The sequence below is a fragment of the Argopecten irradians genome, chromosome 1 (genome assembly GCF_041381155.1).
Source record: "Argopecten irradians isolate NY chromosome 1, Ai_NY, whole genome shotgun sequence".
NCBI classification, from domain to species: Eukaryota; Metazoa; Mollusca; class Bivalvia; order Pectinida; family Pectinidae; genus Argopecten; species Argopecten irradians.
Genome location: NC_091134.1, coordinates 58740676 through 58756210, shown reverse-complemented (window position 1 = coordinate 58756210; position 15535 = coordinate 58740676). Strand labels below are relative to the sequence as shown.

The 15535-nt window shown below is 34.7% G+C and overlaps 2 protein-coding genes across 2 annotated transcripts in view; both read left to right on the top strand.

Annotated features, from left to right (window-relative positions):
- Positions 1–6433, top strand: part of LOC138335213 (beta-1,4-galactosyltransferase galt-1-like) — a 68294-nt gene extending 61861 nt beyond the window's left edge. The window contains exon 2 of the mRNA XM_069284197.1: positions 410–6433. Coding sequence (XP_069140298.1) covers positions 443–1906 — 1464 coding nt within the window. The 5' untranslated portion in view covers positions 410–442 and the 3' untranslated portion in view covers positions 1907–6433. The remainder of the gene's footprint in view (positions 1–409) is intronic.
- Positions 1–15535, top strand: part of LOC138336107 (activating signal cointegrator 1 complex subunit 3-like) — a 332564-nt gene that overhangs the window by 150802 nt on the left and 166227 nt on the right. The gene's annotated exons all lie outside the window — the stretch shown is intronic.

Below are 15535 nucleotides of genomic sequence, written 5' to 3'. Positions count from 1 at the left end.
GTTGTATGTTGAGTCAATGGTAGAGAAAGTTCTAGCATACAAAGTTTGTTTAGAATCATAGGGATTAACTGTTTTGGGATTTTCTGATAAAAGTCAATGGTAGATATGTTGATTGTTGATACAAAAAAAGAATCGGGGTAATCACATGTTAGTCTGTAAGTCTGTAGTAAGTTAGTTGAGGTTAATGTTAAGAAAATGCTTTCAGTCAAAGAAATAGGCATTAAGCTATGGACATAGGTTTTAGATGATTGGCAAGACTGGTTGGAGAAAAAAAATGTGATAACATTTTCGTTAGTCATCTGTATCTAATGAAGGTTTGTCTGTTGTACAAGTCATAAACTTTTATATTTTACTCTTGATGTTTCTTGTGATAAAAATTTCTTTTAATAGTAAATGTTTTATTTTGTAGTTTGGGGCCTGGAAGCTGCTTAAAGCCAACAAAATGGCACGTCGTCTGCCTTACCGGCTCTACTTTATGAGTCTGTGTGGGCTCTACCTTTTAATGGTATTCTTCTTTCATGGACGTCTGCAGTTGGACATAGCCAAGACACAATTCAGCAAAAATCGTAGACTGGCCAGTCACCGTCTAGTGAGCTCGGAGCCAAAGACTTCACGACCATTAAACCAAGAACAGGGAGGTGTACGACAACTCCGTCACATCAAACGTGTCGTCAATGAAAAGCGTGCCAACTTAACCAGAGAGGAATCATACATCAATTTTGGTTCTTCATCTTCTAGTTGTTTGCTGAACTCCAATTCAAAAAAGTTCTCCTATATTCCTTTGAAATCTAAAGTGTTCTATGTGTATTCTGCCTACCTAGACAAACGTAGTGGGGAACCAATTGTCAGGGTCATTGCATTACTTGTCAGGGGTAAAAAAAGCAAGGTTGATGTCAAATGTATGTTTCGTGTTGGTGCTAAAAAATTAGTGATGAATGCCACGATTTATGAAATGTGTGAAAATCATAACCGAAGGTTTGGAGGATATATCCTCTCGTGTTCTCTTCCAGAAATTATCAAGCAACCGTGTCAGGTGTCCGTAACTTACGTTGATAATGAACTAGGTGAAAAATATGAGAAACTTACTCGTAAACATATAACGTTGAACATCATGAAAATTGAGCCAGAGTCTGCCCCATTTAAGTTTGGGGTCTGTATTCCTCCATTGTTTGGTGACGTGAAAAGGGAAAGTATAGTGGAGTTTATAGAACTTACAAAACTACTAGGCTCTCAACATTTCGTCTTTTATGATTTTAATATTACTAGCAATGGTACCAAAGAAGTATTAGATTATTATGCCAAAGAACAGACCGTGACCGTGATTCCGTGGAAGCTACCCAGCCATATAGACGAGCGGGATATCTGGTACCACGGTCAGTTATTGGCCCATAATGATTGTCTATATCGCTCAATGAGTCTAACGAATGTGGTCGCTATTAATGACATTGATGAATTTATAATTCCTCATGATAACAATCCCACATGGAATCTATCTTTGATGCCGATTATGGCCAATAATGTGGTAGGCCTTAGTTTTAACAGTGCTTTTTATGACCCCCACGCAGGTAAAAACCATCCCTCTGGCTTGATCACCATTGGCAATACTGGACGGTCTAAACTCTTTAGTCGCATACGAACAAAGGTCATGCTTAAGCCGGACAAAGTATTCGAGGTAGGCATACATCATGTCAGTAAACCAGCCAAAGAATCGTACATGATAAAAAAGGTGGACAGTAGCGTAGCCTACATACACCACTACAGGAAATGTGTGTCGAACTATGGCATGAGATGTACTGAGTTCCAGCAAGACGATTCCCTTTACAAGTATTATGAGAAATTAAAACTCAATTTTGATTACGTCATGGCAAAGTTTAGTCATAGTGACTTTGAGCTGGAATCAAAATGAGTACTTAAAAAGTGTGGAATTTGTGATGGATTTTCACCATAGCTCATTTAGTATTTTTTTCGTGTATGTTTGTACATTGAACATAAAGACTGAATTGGTGCTTTGATCTGTATTTTAAATAATCATAAACAATTTCAATAATAATCAAAGTAAGAGTAACTTACATAATGATTGAATAGTCCCAAATGTGTCATGCAGAAGAAATATTTCATTAATGTAGCAATATGAAAGATTAAGCAACTTAAAGTGGAAGCTTTTTATGTTTTAATTTTTGAATTGCTATATGTTTGACATATGAAACCATTATTTGTGAGTGTAAGGGAGTTGAATGTTTGATACAAGTTCGGACAATGTCTTGAACAAATCTGAAGAATTTCAACTTTTGACATGTATTCCAATGGCAATAAGTCCATTAATATGATGTGTTTATAATCATCAGTGTTCAATGGCTGAAGTCATAGTAACAAATGCTGTCTTTGTACCCTGTCATACACTTTTAGGTAAGGATGTAATTGGTCTACCTGTTTTGTATGAAGGCTAAAAGGGTCTACATATTGCATGTCGTTGACATTTTACTTTGATAAAAATCACTAGCATAAAAATCATTGAGCATTGAGTTTGAAAATTAATAATAATGTTTTCAAATTTTCATAAATCATGTCATCATTTTTGCTTCTCAATTTTGATCTTCTATATATAAAGTTGTATCATCCAGTGTGATACAGAAAAAGTTTAAATCAAAATCTAGCTATGATACAATTTTACATAGCAATATAAAAATCAAATGTTAGATCAAAAAGAGGCATGAACAAGATGATAAACCAAAATAATGGAAGCTCTTATTCTGCAGAACTGAGAAGTTTGTGCCATACTTAATGCTTTGATTTTAAAATTGTTTAGTGCTATTGATTTTAATGGTTACATTTCTTTTATGCTAGAAAAAGTGCAATGGTATATTTTTATAAAGATTTTTGTTTTAATAAACAAAGCTTTACAGTGTTTTATCATATAGACTTAAAATTTGATTCCTCATTGATATCCATCCCTTGATTTTGTGGATGGAACTGCCAATTTATGATGTGGACCTAGATATCTATTAAATAGTCACAGGGGAGGTCAGGTTGTATGTTCTATTAATGAAATATAAATTACTATATGATATCATGAATGATTCCTGACCATCTGTTATTATTTGCTTTCTCTCTCATACCTCCTAAATCAAGTTCTCTCCTTGTGTAATAACATTACTTGATTTACTGGTTGAATTGCTATTTCGTTGTTGGACCAACAATGTGTTCCATCTTTGCTTTCCTTTATAATTACATTAATTGCAAATTATGAACTTTGAGATATAGAGTAGATTGTCTTTGTAATTTATTGAAAGAAATTTTCCGGCAAAGCAATATTACAATACTGAATGTCAAAGATGAGATGTAGTGTTGACTATTTTGGGTTTACCAGGCTTCTACCTGCCATCAGACGTGTGCATAATAATGTGTGTTTCAGTTGATATGGATGAATATATAATATCTGAATTTTGAATCAAAATACTTGTTGGTTGCATGGCCCATAGGATTTTTCAGAGAAAGTGAACAAGAATTTAGAAGTTGATGTTTGATCTTTAAACCACATCACATCCACAGTTGTTCTGCCTTACTACCTATCGAGTACACTGTATATTGACATTATAACTTGAGTGGAGTCCTTTGTTTCACAGTGACTATGTGCTTCTCCTACATGCTGTTATAAAAGGCATTTATAATACATATGAAATCACCATAATATACGCATGACAGACCACTCTGTTGATGTGATAGGCTTTATGTGTAGGATGTAAGGCCAGTAGAATGTGACATACACACAGGGAAAGTTTGCCTTTGGTGCTGTGACATTTGTGCAGCTTCTCATTTTGCCCTAAAGCTTTTGTGTCTGAAGTGGCACAATATAATGCAGGGTTCCTTGTCATCGTAACAAGTGCTGATCTACAATGACTCACAGTGGGCTGCTGGAAGTCTATACCATTTGTTAATAGAAAAGCTGCCTCTGAAGCCTGCCATTCTGTATTATATAATAGGATTTAGTCATTAGATGAACTTTACCTATGACTCTTTATCTACATTTTAGGAATGTTTCCTTTAGGCATGTAATGGTGGGACACCAATTGTCGTTATAATTTTGCTTCCTTTGTTGTTCCTTTGTTGTTGTCTCCCTTACAATTGTTGTTTGGATCCCTTATATGTTAATATTAACACTTAACTATGTAGCTGAGTTATGTCCCCTGTATGTTATGATTGAAGCAAACCTTTTATTATGTTGCTTAAGAGTTATCTCCCCAGTATTACAATATTGACTGTGGCATATATTCTATCAAACATTTACTATGGTATAGAATTGTCTCCCTTTTGCATTGATTTCCTAACATTCATTGTAGTCATCTCCCCTGTATGTTAGGAAACATATTCTGTAGTATAGAGTCGTCCCCCCTGTATGTTACTAAACATTCTCTGTAGTATAGAGTTGTCTCCCCTCTATGTTAGCAAACGTATTCTGTAGTATAGAGTCATCTCAACTGTATGTTACTAAACATTCTCAGTAGAGTTGTCTCCCATGTGTATTACTTAACATGCTCTGAAGTATAGAGTTGTCTTCCCTGTTTGTTTGCAAACATTCTCTCTTACATAGAATTGTCTCCCCTGTATGTTACTAAACATTCTCTGTAGTATAGAGTTGTCTCCTCTTTATGTTAACATACATTCTTTGTTAGTTGTCTCTCTTTTATGTTTCACAATTTCACCTAGTTTTAAATATAAAAATGTGTGCCAAGAAAACAAATGATAAATTAGTGCAATGTATAAATCCTGTTGTAAATTGAGGCTTTGTGTTTTATTTCATTTATTAGATAATAGTTTATTAACAATTTTAGTGAATTTAATGAATTAAGGTGCCGATCTGTAGAAAGTGTTCATGCTGTATGTTACATAATAGCTATAGGCTTTGTTGGCTGACCTATGATATCTGTTATTAATTGTCAGTATATGTCCACTACCGATACCTGACTGGTTTATATTTTGATAACCATAAGTTCTTAAAGAATTTCATATTGTAAAAAAAAAGCAAGCGTTCAGTCTAGTCATTTGTACTGAAAAATAGAGATCAGTTTACTTTACAAAATGAACACCCTGTTTAATCTAGTCCATATTTTACTTAAAGAAGAATTTAACATTTCTTAAAAATAGGTTTTTGTTAAAACGTTGGTAAATCATATTTTGTTATTAGAAGATATAACAGGCCTAAGCTTTGAAGTGCTATTTCTGCATGAAATGATATCCATTTTGTAGGTAAGTATTTTGGTGTGAATTGTTCAGGTGTTTATTTCTGGGAGAGATCCCTTTGTGTACAGGTGTTGTAAGGACCTGATGCGTGCTCATGCAGTAAGTGCTCGTGGGTATTGATTTTGTGATAAATGGATGAATGATTACTGCTGTCTGTATCAAAATATGACATGAATTATTATGGACAGTTTGAGAAGTGTCAGGCCTAAGCTTATATTGATGCAATCTTTTGTCGGTCAATTTATAGATTGCAGTTGCTCATCAGACAATATTTAGATCAGAGATTCCTCAAGCCCCTGTGTTGATTGTCCTTATAGTAGAAATCTGTCGGAGTTCCCCAAACCCCTGTGTTCATAGGAAATAATTCATGAGGTTTTCTTTGTGGTATCAAATCCATATTTACATTGAAACCGTATGTTTATGCTTGAAAAGCAACGCATGAGAGATTGAATGTATGAAGTCTATTGGAAATGTTTTATCTATATTCGTAAAACATTTTCAATAGTGTAATTAAAACTTAGCATTAATCAATTTTATGATGGTATCGGGACCATTCCTTTTTCCTATCAATATCATATATTGAACTACTATATGTTTAGCATGGTATCATCATTATATTGAAGTAGTTAATTAAACCATTATTTAATTAATTTATTTCTTTAGTGAAAAGTGTTTATTGCTCATGAATCTCATTCACATTTAACAGTTTAATCTGTCATTAATGATTTTAGGGCTATAATACTGTAAACCACTTGATTTTAATTGTGAGATACATTTTTTTTTTGTAATTTCATGAGATACCTTGAATATGAATTCAAAGGTTACACAAATAATTGCATGAAACAAATATATGAATGCATGGTTGTCAGCAAAATCTCTTGATCCTGAATTTAGGTATGATGAACATTTTGAAGATGCAAAATATTGTATATGTTCAAATAAAGTGGTTAACACAGTATAGGAAGATAAAAGTTAATAGGTATCTAAGGTAAGAGAATGACCTTGTAGGTTGTATATGAGCTGGCTCAAGGACATTATATATATATATAAGCATTCCATTTGCCAAAGAATTCCAAACATTCTGAGAGTGATGATATGTTGTTAAGGAGTGTGTTGGTTGTTATAATTTATTCCATTTGTTGTTGAATGTATTTATTAACAAAGACATTAAAATCATTTCAAAACATGTTGCTGATTGATGTTTTTGTGTTTTCTTTGTCTAAGATTCCCTGGAATTCAGTATTACCTGTGTCGATCTATCCTCGGTCCTCTTCCCATCCAATTTTTCTCCCATACTTTCAGGTTCCATTTTTAAGTAAAGACATTTATATCTACTAAACATATGTAGTCAACTAAAAATGTCAAGGTACTTTCTGGTCTCAAGTTCATCCACTGCAAACCATCTTATATTCACATGCGATTTATTTTCACATATTTTTGCGGGTGATAAGATTTTGCGAAAATTAATCGTTGTGAAAAATATCCCATTACAATGGAACGTTTTACTTGTGAATGGTGATATTGAATGCACCATGTAAAACTGGGTATGAAAATGTTATTACAGAATTTGCAGCTGGTGGCTAGCTTACCATGATAGAGTTTACAAAACAGATTTAGTATGGAGTTTTATAAAAAAAAACCCCAAAAAAACCCCAATCTCAATAGCAGAGAAAAACATGAAAAAAAACTTGCTCAGATGAAAATCAAATGTCCTATATAGAATCATACAATTTCTGACTGTTTGATGTCTGTTTGTCATGTCCAGAGATAACTATGTAACTAACTGAATTTGACACAGATACAATTACTTGATGGTGATTGACCATTATAATCAATTCAGCACCATATAAATGTGACTTGATTTAATATTTTTTGTGCCTTTGAAGGTATAAATGATAATTTGATTGAATTATTATTACATAATTTAACTTTGACATGCACTGATAACAGCATATTACAGCAGATTTATGTGTGTCATCCAGTATCAATATTTCATAATGAGGTATTTTATCAACATATTGCCAATTTTTATTTCAAAATATATCATGAATGCTGTAGAATAAATAGAAATGGATTTCAATTTCTGTTAAATAGATATGGATTTTAATTTTTGTTAGGTATGTAAGATATCGACTTGCTGTTGAATGTCTGTTAGACATTGTTTGAGATTGGATGTCATGTCTGGAGTATTTTTTTGTTGATTAAGTATGGATTAATGATGCAGACATTAGTGGTTGAGGTGCCTCTATAGCTGTAGTTATAAAATGTTGAATTACCTTAATTTACCATACCTGATCATGAAATATTGATTTAGCTGTAAACAGGAAATTATGGGGTCTGGTACAATCATTACACAAGTTAGGTTTTTATTAATTTGTTTTGTATATGTCTAATCCCTATACTTGGTGTAGACACAATATGGCGGTTTTAATATCCCAGAATGACATGGGCATAGTGCATTTTACTGACAATTATTCCCACCTACTGGTGATGATGTCATCTTTTGACGTGAATTTTGTGACGTCATAATCACTAGGAGTTGGGACTGATCAACAGAAAATTGGACTTAACCTATGCACATCCAAACCACTGTATTAGTTACAAATAGTGTATTACTGGGGATGGTACTAAAACATATTACAATTTTTTTTCATTTGATTAATATTTCATCAGATTTCAAGACAGTTCATTGTACGTTTTGGAAATCACCACATAATTGTCTTAAACTACACTATGCATCTTTTGTAATAATTTAAAACAAAAATTGATAACAATTGAAATTAAGTTTTACTAAATCAAACTATAAAATAAGTTGTTTATTGTGTTTTTTCTTCAAAATAAATAATTTTTGGGTCCTAATTTGTTAAACCTTCCCCTATAAGGAAAAGTACGGCTTATCATTAAGTTGAAAGAACTTGTGCCCAATCCTTTTTGTCAAATACCAAAAAGGCAAATAAAATATGTTTAAATCAAAAGTACGGAAGCGTATTAGGCTCACGTACGAAAATAGTTTTTAGGATAGCGAAAATGTTTTATTTGGCGGCCGCCAAATTATTAAGTGGCGGCCGCCACTTAATTTATCTGGCGGCTGCCACTTAATTATCTGGCGGCTGCCAGATAATTATTTGGTTATAATTATATGGTGGCCGCCACTTAAATTTCTGGCATATAATTATCTGGCGGCCGCCACTAAATTTATCTGGCGGCCGCCAGATAAATTAAGTGGGGCAATGGCGGCCACCAAATAAAACATTTTCGCTATCCTAAAAAATATTTTCGTACGTGAGCCTAATATGCTTCCGTAGAAAAGGGTAGTTTCCTAGGAAACCTAGATTGATCCATCACAAGTAACAGGAGAGAAGAACATGTAGGGGCTATAGTGAAGACTTGAACCTTGGGCCTCTGAATGTAAGCTGTAAACTCAATGGAGCTATCATATCACGGAGGATTGACCTAGTCCAACCCGCTACACAAAGGATAACAATAGATTAAAATGAGGATATATAAATGGAGTTTTATTTATGTGTACTTTAGTACTGACCCGCTACATTCCCCTATACAATACCATAACATGAATAATACATTCAATGGCCGTCGATTATATTGCCAAGATGCGTACTTTGGGTCTGCGATGAAATGATTTTACAGTGTCAAAAAGATGATTATGTGAGTGGCTAATACCTAAGGAACATGCAATGTGTATAGTCTCAGAAGGTCTAATCAGCTTACACTGGTATTGTAAGGAAATAGTTTTTTTTATATAATACAGATGACTTTCTTTAAAGTTTTGCTTCTTTTAAGACTTTGTATTGATTCTGAACTCTTTAATTGAAATAAAATGCTAATATTTTGTAATATCCAGATATCATTTCACATGTAGTTGCAATATTTGATTTACTGTTGAGCAGGTATAGAAACAATATTATGTTGAAACACACCTATATATATGACTATCATGCTGTGGTCTGGAATAAGATATAATTAAATATGAAACAGTACCATCAGAAGTAACACAAACTAACAACAGTTTCATTCTTTTTATCATTTATTCATAGTAGAATGGATGATTTCAGGCTGTAATGTCACATGAGGCTATTGATGTCGTGTAAAGGGTGTCTGTCTTCTCTTACAGGCTAAACACATGTGAATAAATGATAAGACAATGTTACAGGAGAACATCAGTACTGTATATGGCTTATTTTGGTATGTTTTGGAGCACTCTACCATTCCATCTATGGGATGAATTTTGTCCATTTAAGACATATTTAGATGTTTATATCTGAACCCAGATTATTTTTCTCTGTATCAGATGATAGTGATTGGGACATTATTCACCAATAAAGATTAAGTACTGTGAAGAGTAGAAAGTAAAATTCACATTAAGTACTGTGAAGAGTAGAAAGTAAAATTCACATCAACTTGCTCATTTTGATGAATGGTCTTTAGCTTTGGAAGGAAACTGTGTAAATAAATTAGACTCTATTGACAACTAAAACAACACCATACCTCCTGTGGTCAGAAATAAAAACCTAAAGTCACCAAATAACAAGGACATTGACTAAATAATTTTTTGGCAAAATGACTTAAAAGATATCAGTAGTCTTTTGGGAAATATGTTAGTTTAGAGATAAAAAGATATTGCCATTTCACTGTATTCAAAATTGATAACATGCAAGATTGACCAAAATATCACAATATATACGACCTATCTACTTGAAAGAACAAGTATATAAAGAATATTGAATCACAGAAATAAATTGGGATATGCAAGACTAACCACAATCTGATAAAAGTTACAGAGATTTAGTTACCTTGGACAGCTAGACTAAGTGTATTTCTACTTTGGGCTTAGACTAATTTAAATTCTGTCTGGTACAATTTAATCCTAAGTGAAATACAACATTGTCTTCGTTAAAAAGTCTTGGCCTGCTGACATGTGACCAGTCTTTGGTTTGGTACCAGACAAGTCAATTACGACTGTCACAGAAATAGACCAGAAAATGTAGAAAATACGTCATGGAATTAAATGTAACCTTTCACATTGAGAGTTGCTGATTGGCTTTCATGATGGACATGGGAAAATAGCAGAGGATTCATGTCACTAAAATTTCCATTACACTGAAGATTTATCGTGATTACAAATGTCTCCAAAGTCATCAAGCGACTCGTTTTAATACCAAGACGTAGATTTAGAGGTCGTACAAGGTTTGTTGGACCCTTTAAGGTTGTTGTCAGATGTCCGTATTTCTGTTGAATAGGCCGTAATAAAGGAATCTACCCAAGATGTTTACTGCTTCTGAGTATATGTTGAAGGATTCCAATCCAGGTTTTACAGTTCTAAATTTTAAGCGAAGGATTCCAATCCAGGTTTTACAGTGCTAATGTTTTAGTGAAGGATTCCAATCCAGGTTTTACAGTTCTAAAGTTTTAGCGAAGGATTCCAATCCAGGTTTTACAGTTCTAATGTTTTAGCGAAGGATTCCAATCCAGGTTTTACAGTGCTAATGTTTTAGTGAAGGATTCCAATCCAGGTTTTACAGTTCTAATGTTTTAGTGAAGGATTCCAATTCAGGTTTTACAGTGCTAATGTTTTAGTGAAGGATTCCAATCCAGGTTTTACAGTGCTAATGTTTTAGTGAAGGATTCCAATCCAGGTTTTACAGTGCTAATGTTTTAGTGAAGGATTTCAATCCAGGTTTTACAGTTCTAAAGTTTTAGCGAAGGATTCCAATCCAGGTTTTACAGTTCTAATGTTTTAGCGAAGGATTCCAATCCAGGTTTTACAGTGCTAATGTTTTAGTGAAGGATTCCAATCCAGGTTTTACAGTGCTAATGTTTTAGTGAAGGATTCCAATCCAGGTTTTACAGTGCTAAAGTTTTAGTGAAGGATTCCAATCCAGGTTTTACAGTGCTAATGTTTTAGTGAAGGATTCCAATCCAGGTTTTACAGTGCTAATGTTTTAGTGAAGGATTCCAATCCAGGTTTTACAGTTCTAATGTTTTAGTGAAGGATTCCAATCCAGGTTTTACAGTGCTAATGTTTTAGTGAAGGATTCCAATCCAGGTTTTACAGTGCTAATGTTTTAGTGAAGGATTCCAATCCAGGTTTTACAGTGCTAATGTTTTAGTGAAGGATTCCAATCCAGGTTTTACAGTGCTAAAGTTTTAGCGAAGGATTCCAATCCAGGTTTTACAGTTCTAATGTTTTAGTGAAGGATTCCAATCCAGGTTTTACAGTGCTAATGTTTTAGTGAAGGATTCCAATCCAGGTTTTACAGTGCTAATGTTTTAGTGAAGGATTCCAATCCAGGTTTTACAGTGCTAATGTTTTAGTGAAGGATTCCAATTAAGGTTTTACAGTGCTAATGTTTTAGTGAAGGATTCCAATCCAGGTTTTACAGTGCTAATGTTTTAGTGAAGGATTCCAATCCAGGTTTTACAGTGCTAATGTTTTAGTGAAGGATTCCAATCTAGGTTTTACAGTGCTAAAGTTTTAGCGAAGGATTCCAATTAAGGTTTTACAGTGCTAATGTTTTAGTGAAGGATTCCAATCCAGGTTTTACAGTGCTAAAGTTTTAGTGAAGGATTCCAATCCAGGTTTTACAGTGCTAATGTTTTAGTGAAGGATTCCAATCCAGGTTTTACAGTGCTAATGTTTTAGTGAAGGATTCCAATCCAGGTTTTACAGTGCTAATGTTTTAGTGAAGGATTCCAATCCAGGTTTTACAGTTCTAATGTTTTAGTGAAGGATTCCAATCCAGGTTTTACAGTGCTAATGTTTTAGTGAAGGATTCCAATCCAGGTTTTACAGTGCTAATGTTTTAGTGAAGGATTCCAATCCAGGTTTTACAGTGCTAAAGTTTTAGTGAAGGATTCCAATCCAGGTTTTACAGTTCTAATGTTTTAGTGAAGGATTCCAATCCAGGTTTTACAGTGCTAAAGTTTTAGTGAAGGATTCCAATCCAGGTTTTACAGTTCTAATGTTTTAGTGAAGGATTCCAATCCAGGTTTTACAGTTCTAATAATTTAGTGAAGGATTCCAATCCAGGTTTTCAGTTCTAATGTTTTAGTGAAGGATTCCAATCCAGGTTTTACAGTGCTTAATTTTAGTGAAGGATTCCAATCCAGGTTTTACAGTTCTAATAATTTAGTGAAGGATTCCAATCCAGGTTTTACAGTTCTAATGTTTTAGTGAAGGATTCCAATCCAGGTTTTACAGTGCTAAAGTTTTAGTGAAGGATTCCAATCCAGGTTTTACAGTTCTAATGTTTTAGTGAAGGATTCCAATCCAGGTTTTACAGTTCTAATAATTTAGTGAAGGATTCCAACCCAGGTTTTACAGTGCTAATGTTTTAGTGAAGGATTCCAATCCAGGTTTTACAGTGCTAATGTTTTAGTGAAGGATTCCAATCCAGGTTTTACAGTGCTTAAGTTTTAGTGAAGGATTCCAATCCAGGTTTTACAGTTCTAATGTTTTAGTGAAGGATTCCAATCCAGGTTTTACAGTTCTAATGTTTTAGTGAAGGATTCCAATCCAGGTTTTACAGTTCTAATGTTTTAGTGAAGGATTCCAATCCAGGTTTTACAGTGCTAAAGTTTTAGTGAAGGATTCCAATCCAGGTTTTACAGTTCTAATGTTTTAGTGAAGGATTCCAATCCAGGTTTTACAGTTCTAATAATTTAGTGAAGGATTCCAATCCAGGTTTTACAGTTCTAATGTTTTAGTGAAGGATTCCAATCCAGGTTTTACAGTTCTAAAGTTTTAGTGAAGGATTCCAATTAAGGTTTTACAGTGCTAATGTTTTAGTGAAGGATTCCAATCCAGGTTTAACAGTGCTAAAGTTTTAGTGAAGGATTCCAATCCAGGTTTTACAGTGCTAATGTTTTAGTGAAGGATTCCAATCCAGGTTTTACAGTGTTAATGTTTTATTGAAGGATTCCAATCCAGGTTTTACAGTTCTAAAGTTTTAGTGAAGGATTCCAATCCAGGTTTTACAGTGCTAATGTTTTAGTGAAGGATTCCAATCCAGGTTTTACAGTTCTAATGTTTTAGTGAAGGATTCCAATCCAGGTTTTACAGTGCTAAAGTTTTAGTGAAGGATTCCAATCCAGGTTTTACAGTGCTAATGTTTTAGTGATCTAAAATCAAAGATATTTGTTTCATATAACATATAGTCACTATTGTTCCATCGGCTAACCATGAAATAAAGTACACACAGATATTTTATATATTATCTGGTAGTACCAAAGGAAGGCATCAACAATTGAAAGTACACACAGATATTTTATATATTATCTGGTAGTACCAAAGGAAGGCATCAACAATAGCAACCTTGAATGGTAACAGGATTTGGAATTGACACAGAAAATAGACTTGTTTATAAGAGCTGTCTGTTTTCAAAGTCAATGATTAGGTATACCATTATCACGGTCCAGCTAGCACGTGTCAGTCTCAGTCGTGACGGCCCTGACAAAGGTCAAATCCCATTAACAATTGATGAATCATGATCTTTAGAAACTATGATTGTGTCACATCCCACTGGACAATTCTATTATCTGTGTAGGGCAGTATGACCTTCATACAGTCATAGGAATAAATTGAGGTAAGCAGTTCTTATTTAGGTCATCTGGTCGTCTTTTTGATTTGATCATTGTAGAGTTAGTGTTTGGTTCTAGTCCAGTTTGTGTGTAGATCCTATACGGTCCTAGTCCAGTTTGTGTATAGATCCTACACAGTTCTAGTCCAGTTTGTGTGTAGATCCTATACAGTTCCAGTCCAGTTTGTGTGTAGATCCTATACAGTTCCAGTCCAGTTTGTGTGTAGATCCTATACGGTCCTTGTCCAGTTTGTGTATAGATCCTATACGGTTCTAGTCCAGTTTGTGTGTAGATCCTATACAGTTCCAGTCCAGTTTGTGTGTAGATCCTATACAGTTCCAGTCCAGTTTGAGTGTAGATCCTATACAGTTACAGTCCAGTTTGTGTGTAGATCCTATACGGTTCTAGTCCAGTTTGTGTGTAGATCCTATACAGTTCCAGTCCAGTTTGTGTGTAGATCCTATACAGTTCCAGTCCAGTTTGTGTGTAGATCCTATACGGTTCTAGTCCAGTTTGTGTGTAGATCCTATACGGTTCTAGTCCAGTTTGTGTGTAGATCCTATACGGTTCTAGTCCAGTTTGTGTGTAGATCCTATACAGTTCCAGTCCAGTTTGTGTGTAGATCCTATACAGTTCCAGTCCAGTTTGTGTGTAGATCCTATACAGTTCCAGTCCAGTTTGTGTGTAGATCCTATACGGTTCTAGTCCAGTTTGTGTGTAGATCCTATACAGTCTATCAGTGTGTAACCTAGTCCAGTTTGTGTGTAGATCCTATACAGTTCTAGTCCAGTTTGTGTGTAGATCCTATACGGTTCCAGTCCAGTTTGTGTGTAGATCCTATACAGTTCCAGTCCAGTTTGTGTGTAGATCCTATACAGTTCCAGTCCAGTTTGTGTGTAGATCCTATACAGTTCTAGTCCAGTTTGTGTGTAGATCCTATACGGTTCTAGTCCAGTTTGTGTGTAGATCCTATACAGTTCCAGTCCAGTTTGTGTGTAGATCCTATACAGTTCCAGTCCAGTTTGTGTGTAGATCCTATACAGTTCCAGTCCAGTTTGTGTGTAGATCCTATACGGTTCCAGTCCAGTTTGTGTGTAGATCCTATACAGTTCCAGTCCAGTTTGTGTGTAGATCCTATACGGTTCCAGTCCAGTTTGTGTGTAGATCCTATACGGTTCCAGTCCAGTTTGTGTGTAGATCCTATACAGTTCCAGTCCAGTTTGTGTGTAGATCCTATACAGTTCCAGTCCAGTTTGTGTGTAGATCCTATACAGTTCCAGTCCAGTTTGTGTGTAGATCCTATACAGTTCCAGTCCAGTTTGTGTGTAGATCCTATACAGTTCCAGTCCAGTTTGTGTGTAGATCCTATACGGTTCTAGTCCAGTTTGTGTGTAGATCCTATACAGTTCTAGTCCAGTTTGTGTGTAGATCCTATACGGTTCTAGTCCAGTTTGTGTGTAGATCCTATACAGTTCCAGTCCAGTTTGTGTGTAGATCCTATACAGTTCCAGTCCAGTTTGTGTGTAGATCCTATACGTTCTAGTCCAGTTTGTGTGTAGATCCTATACAGTTCCAGTCCAGTTTGTGTGTAGATCCTATACGGTTCCAGTCCAGTTTGTGTGTAGATCCTATACAGTTCCAGTCCAGTTTGTGTGTAGATCCTATACATTCTAGTCCAGTTTGTGTGTAGATCCTATAC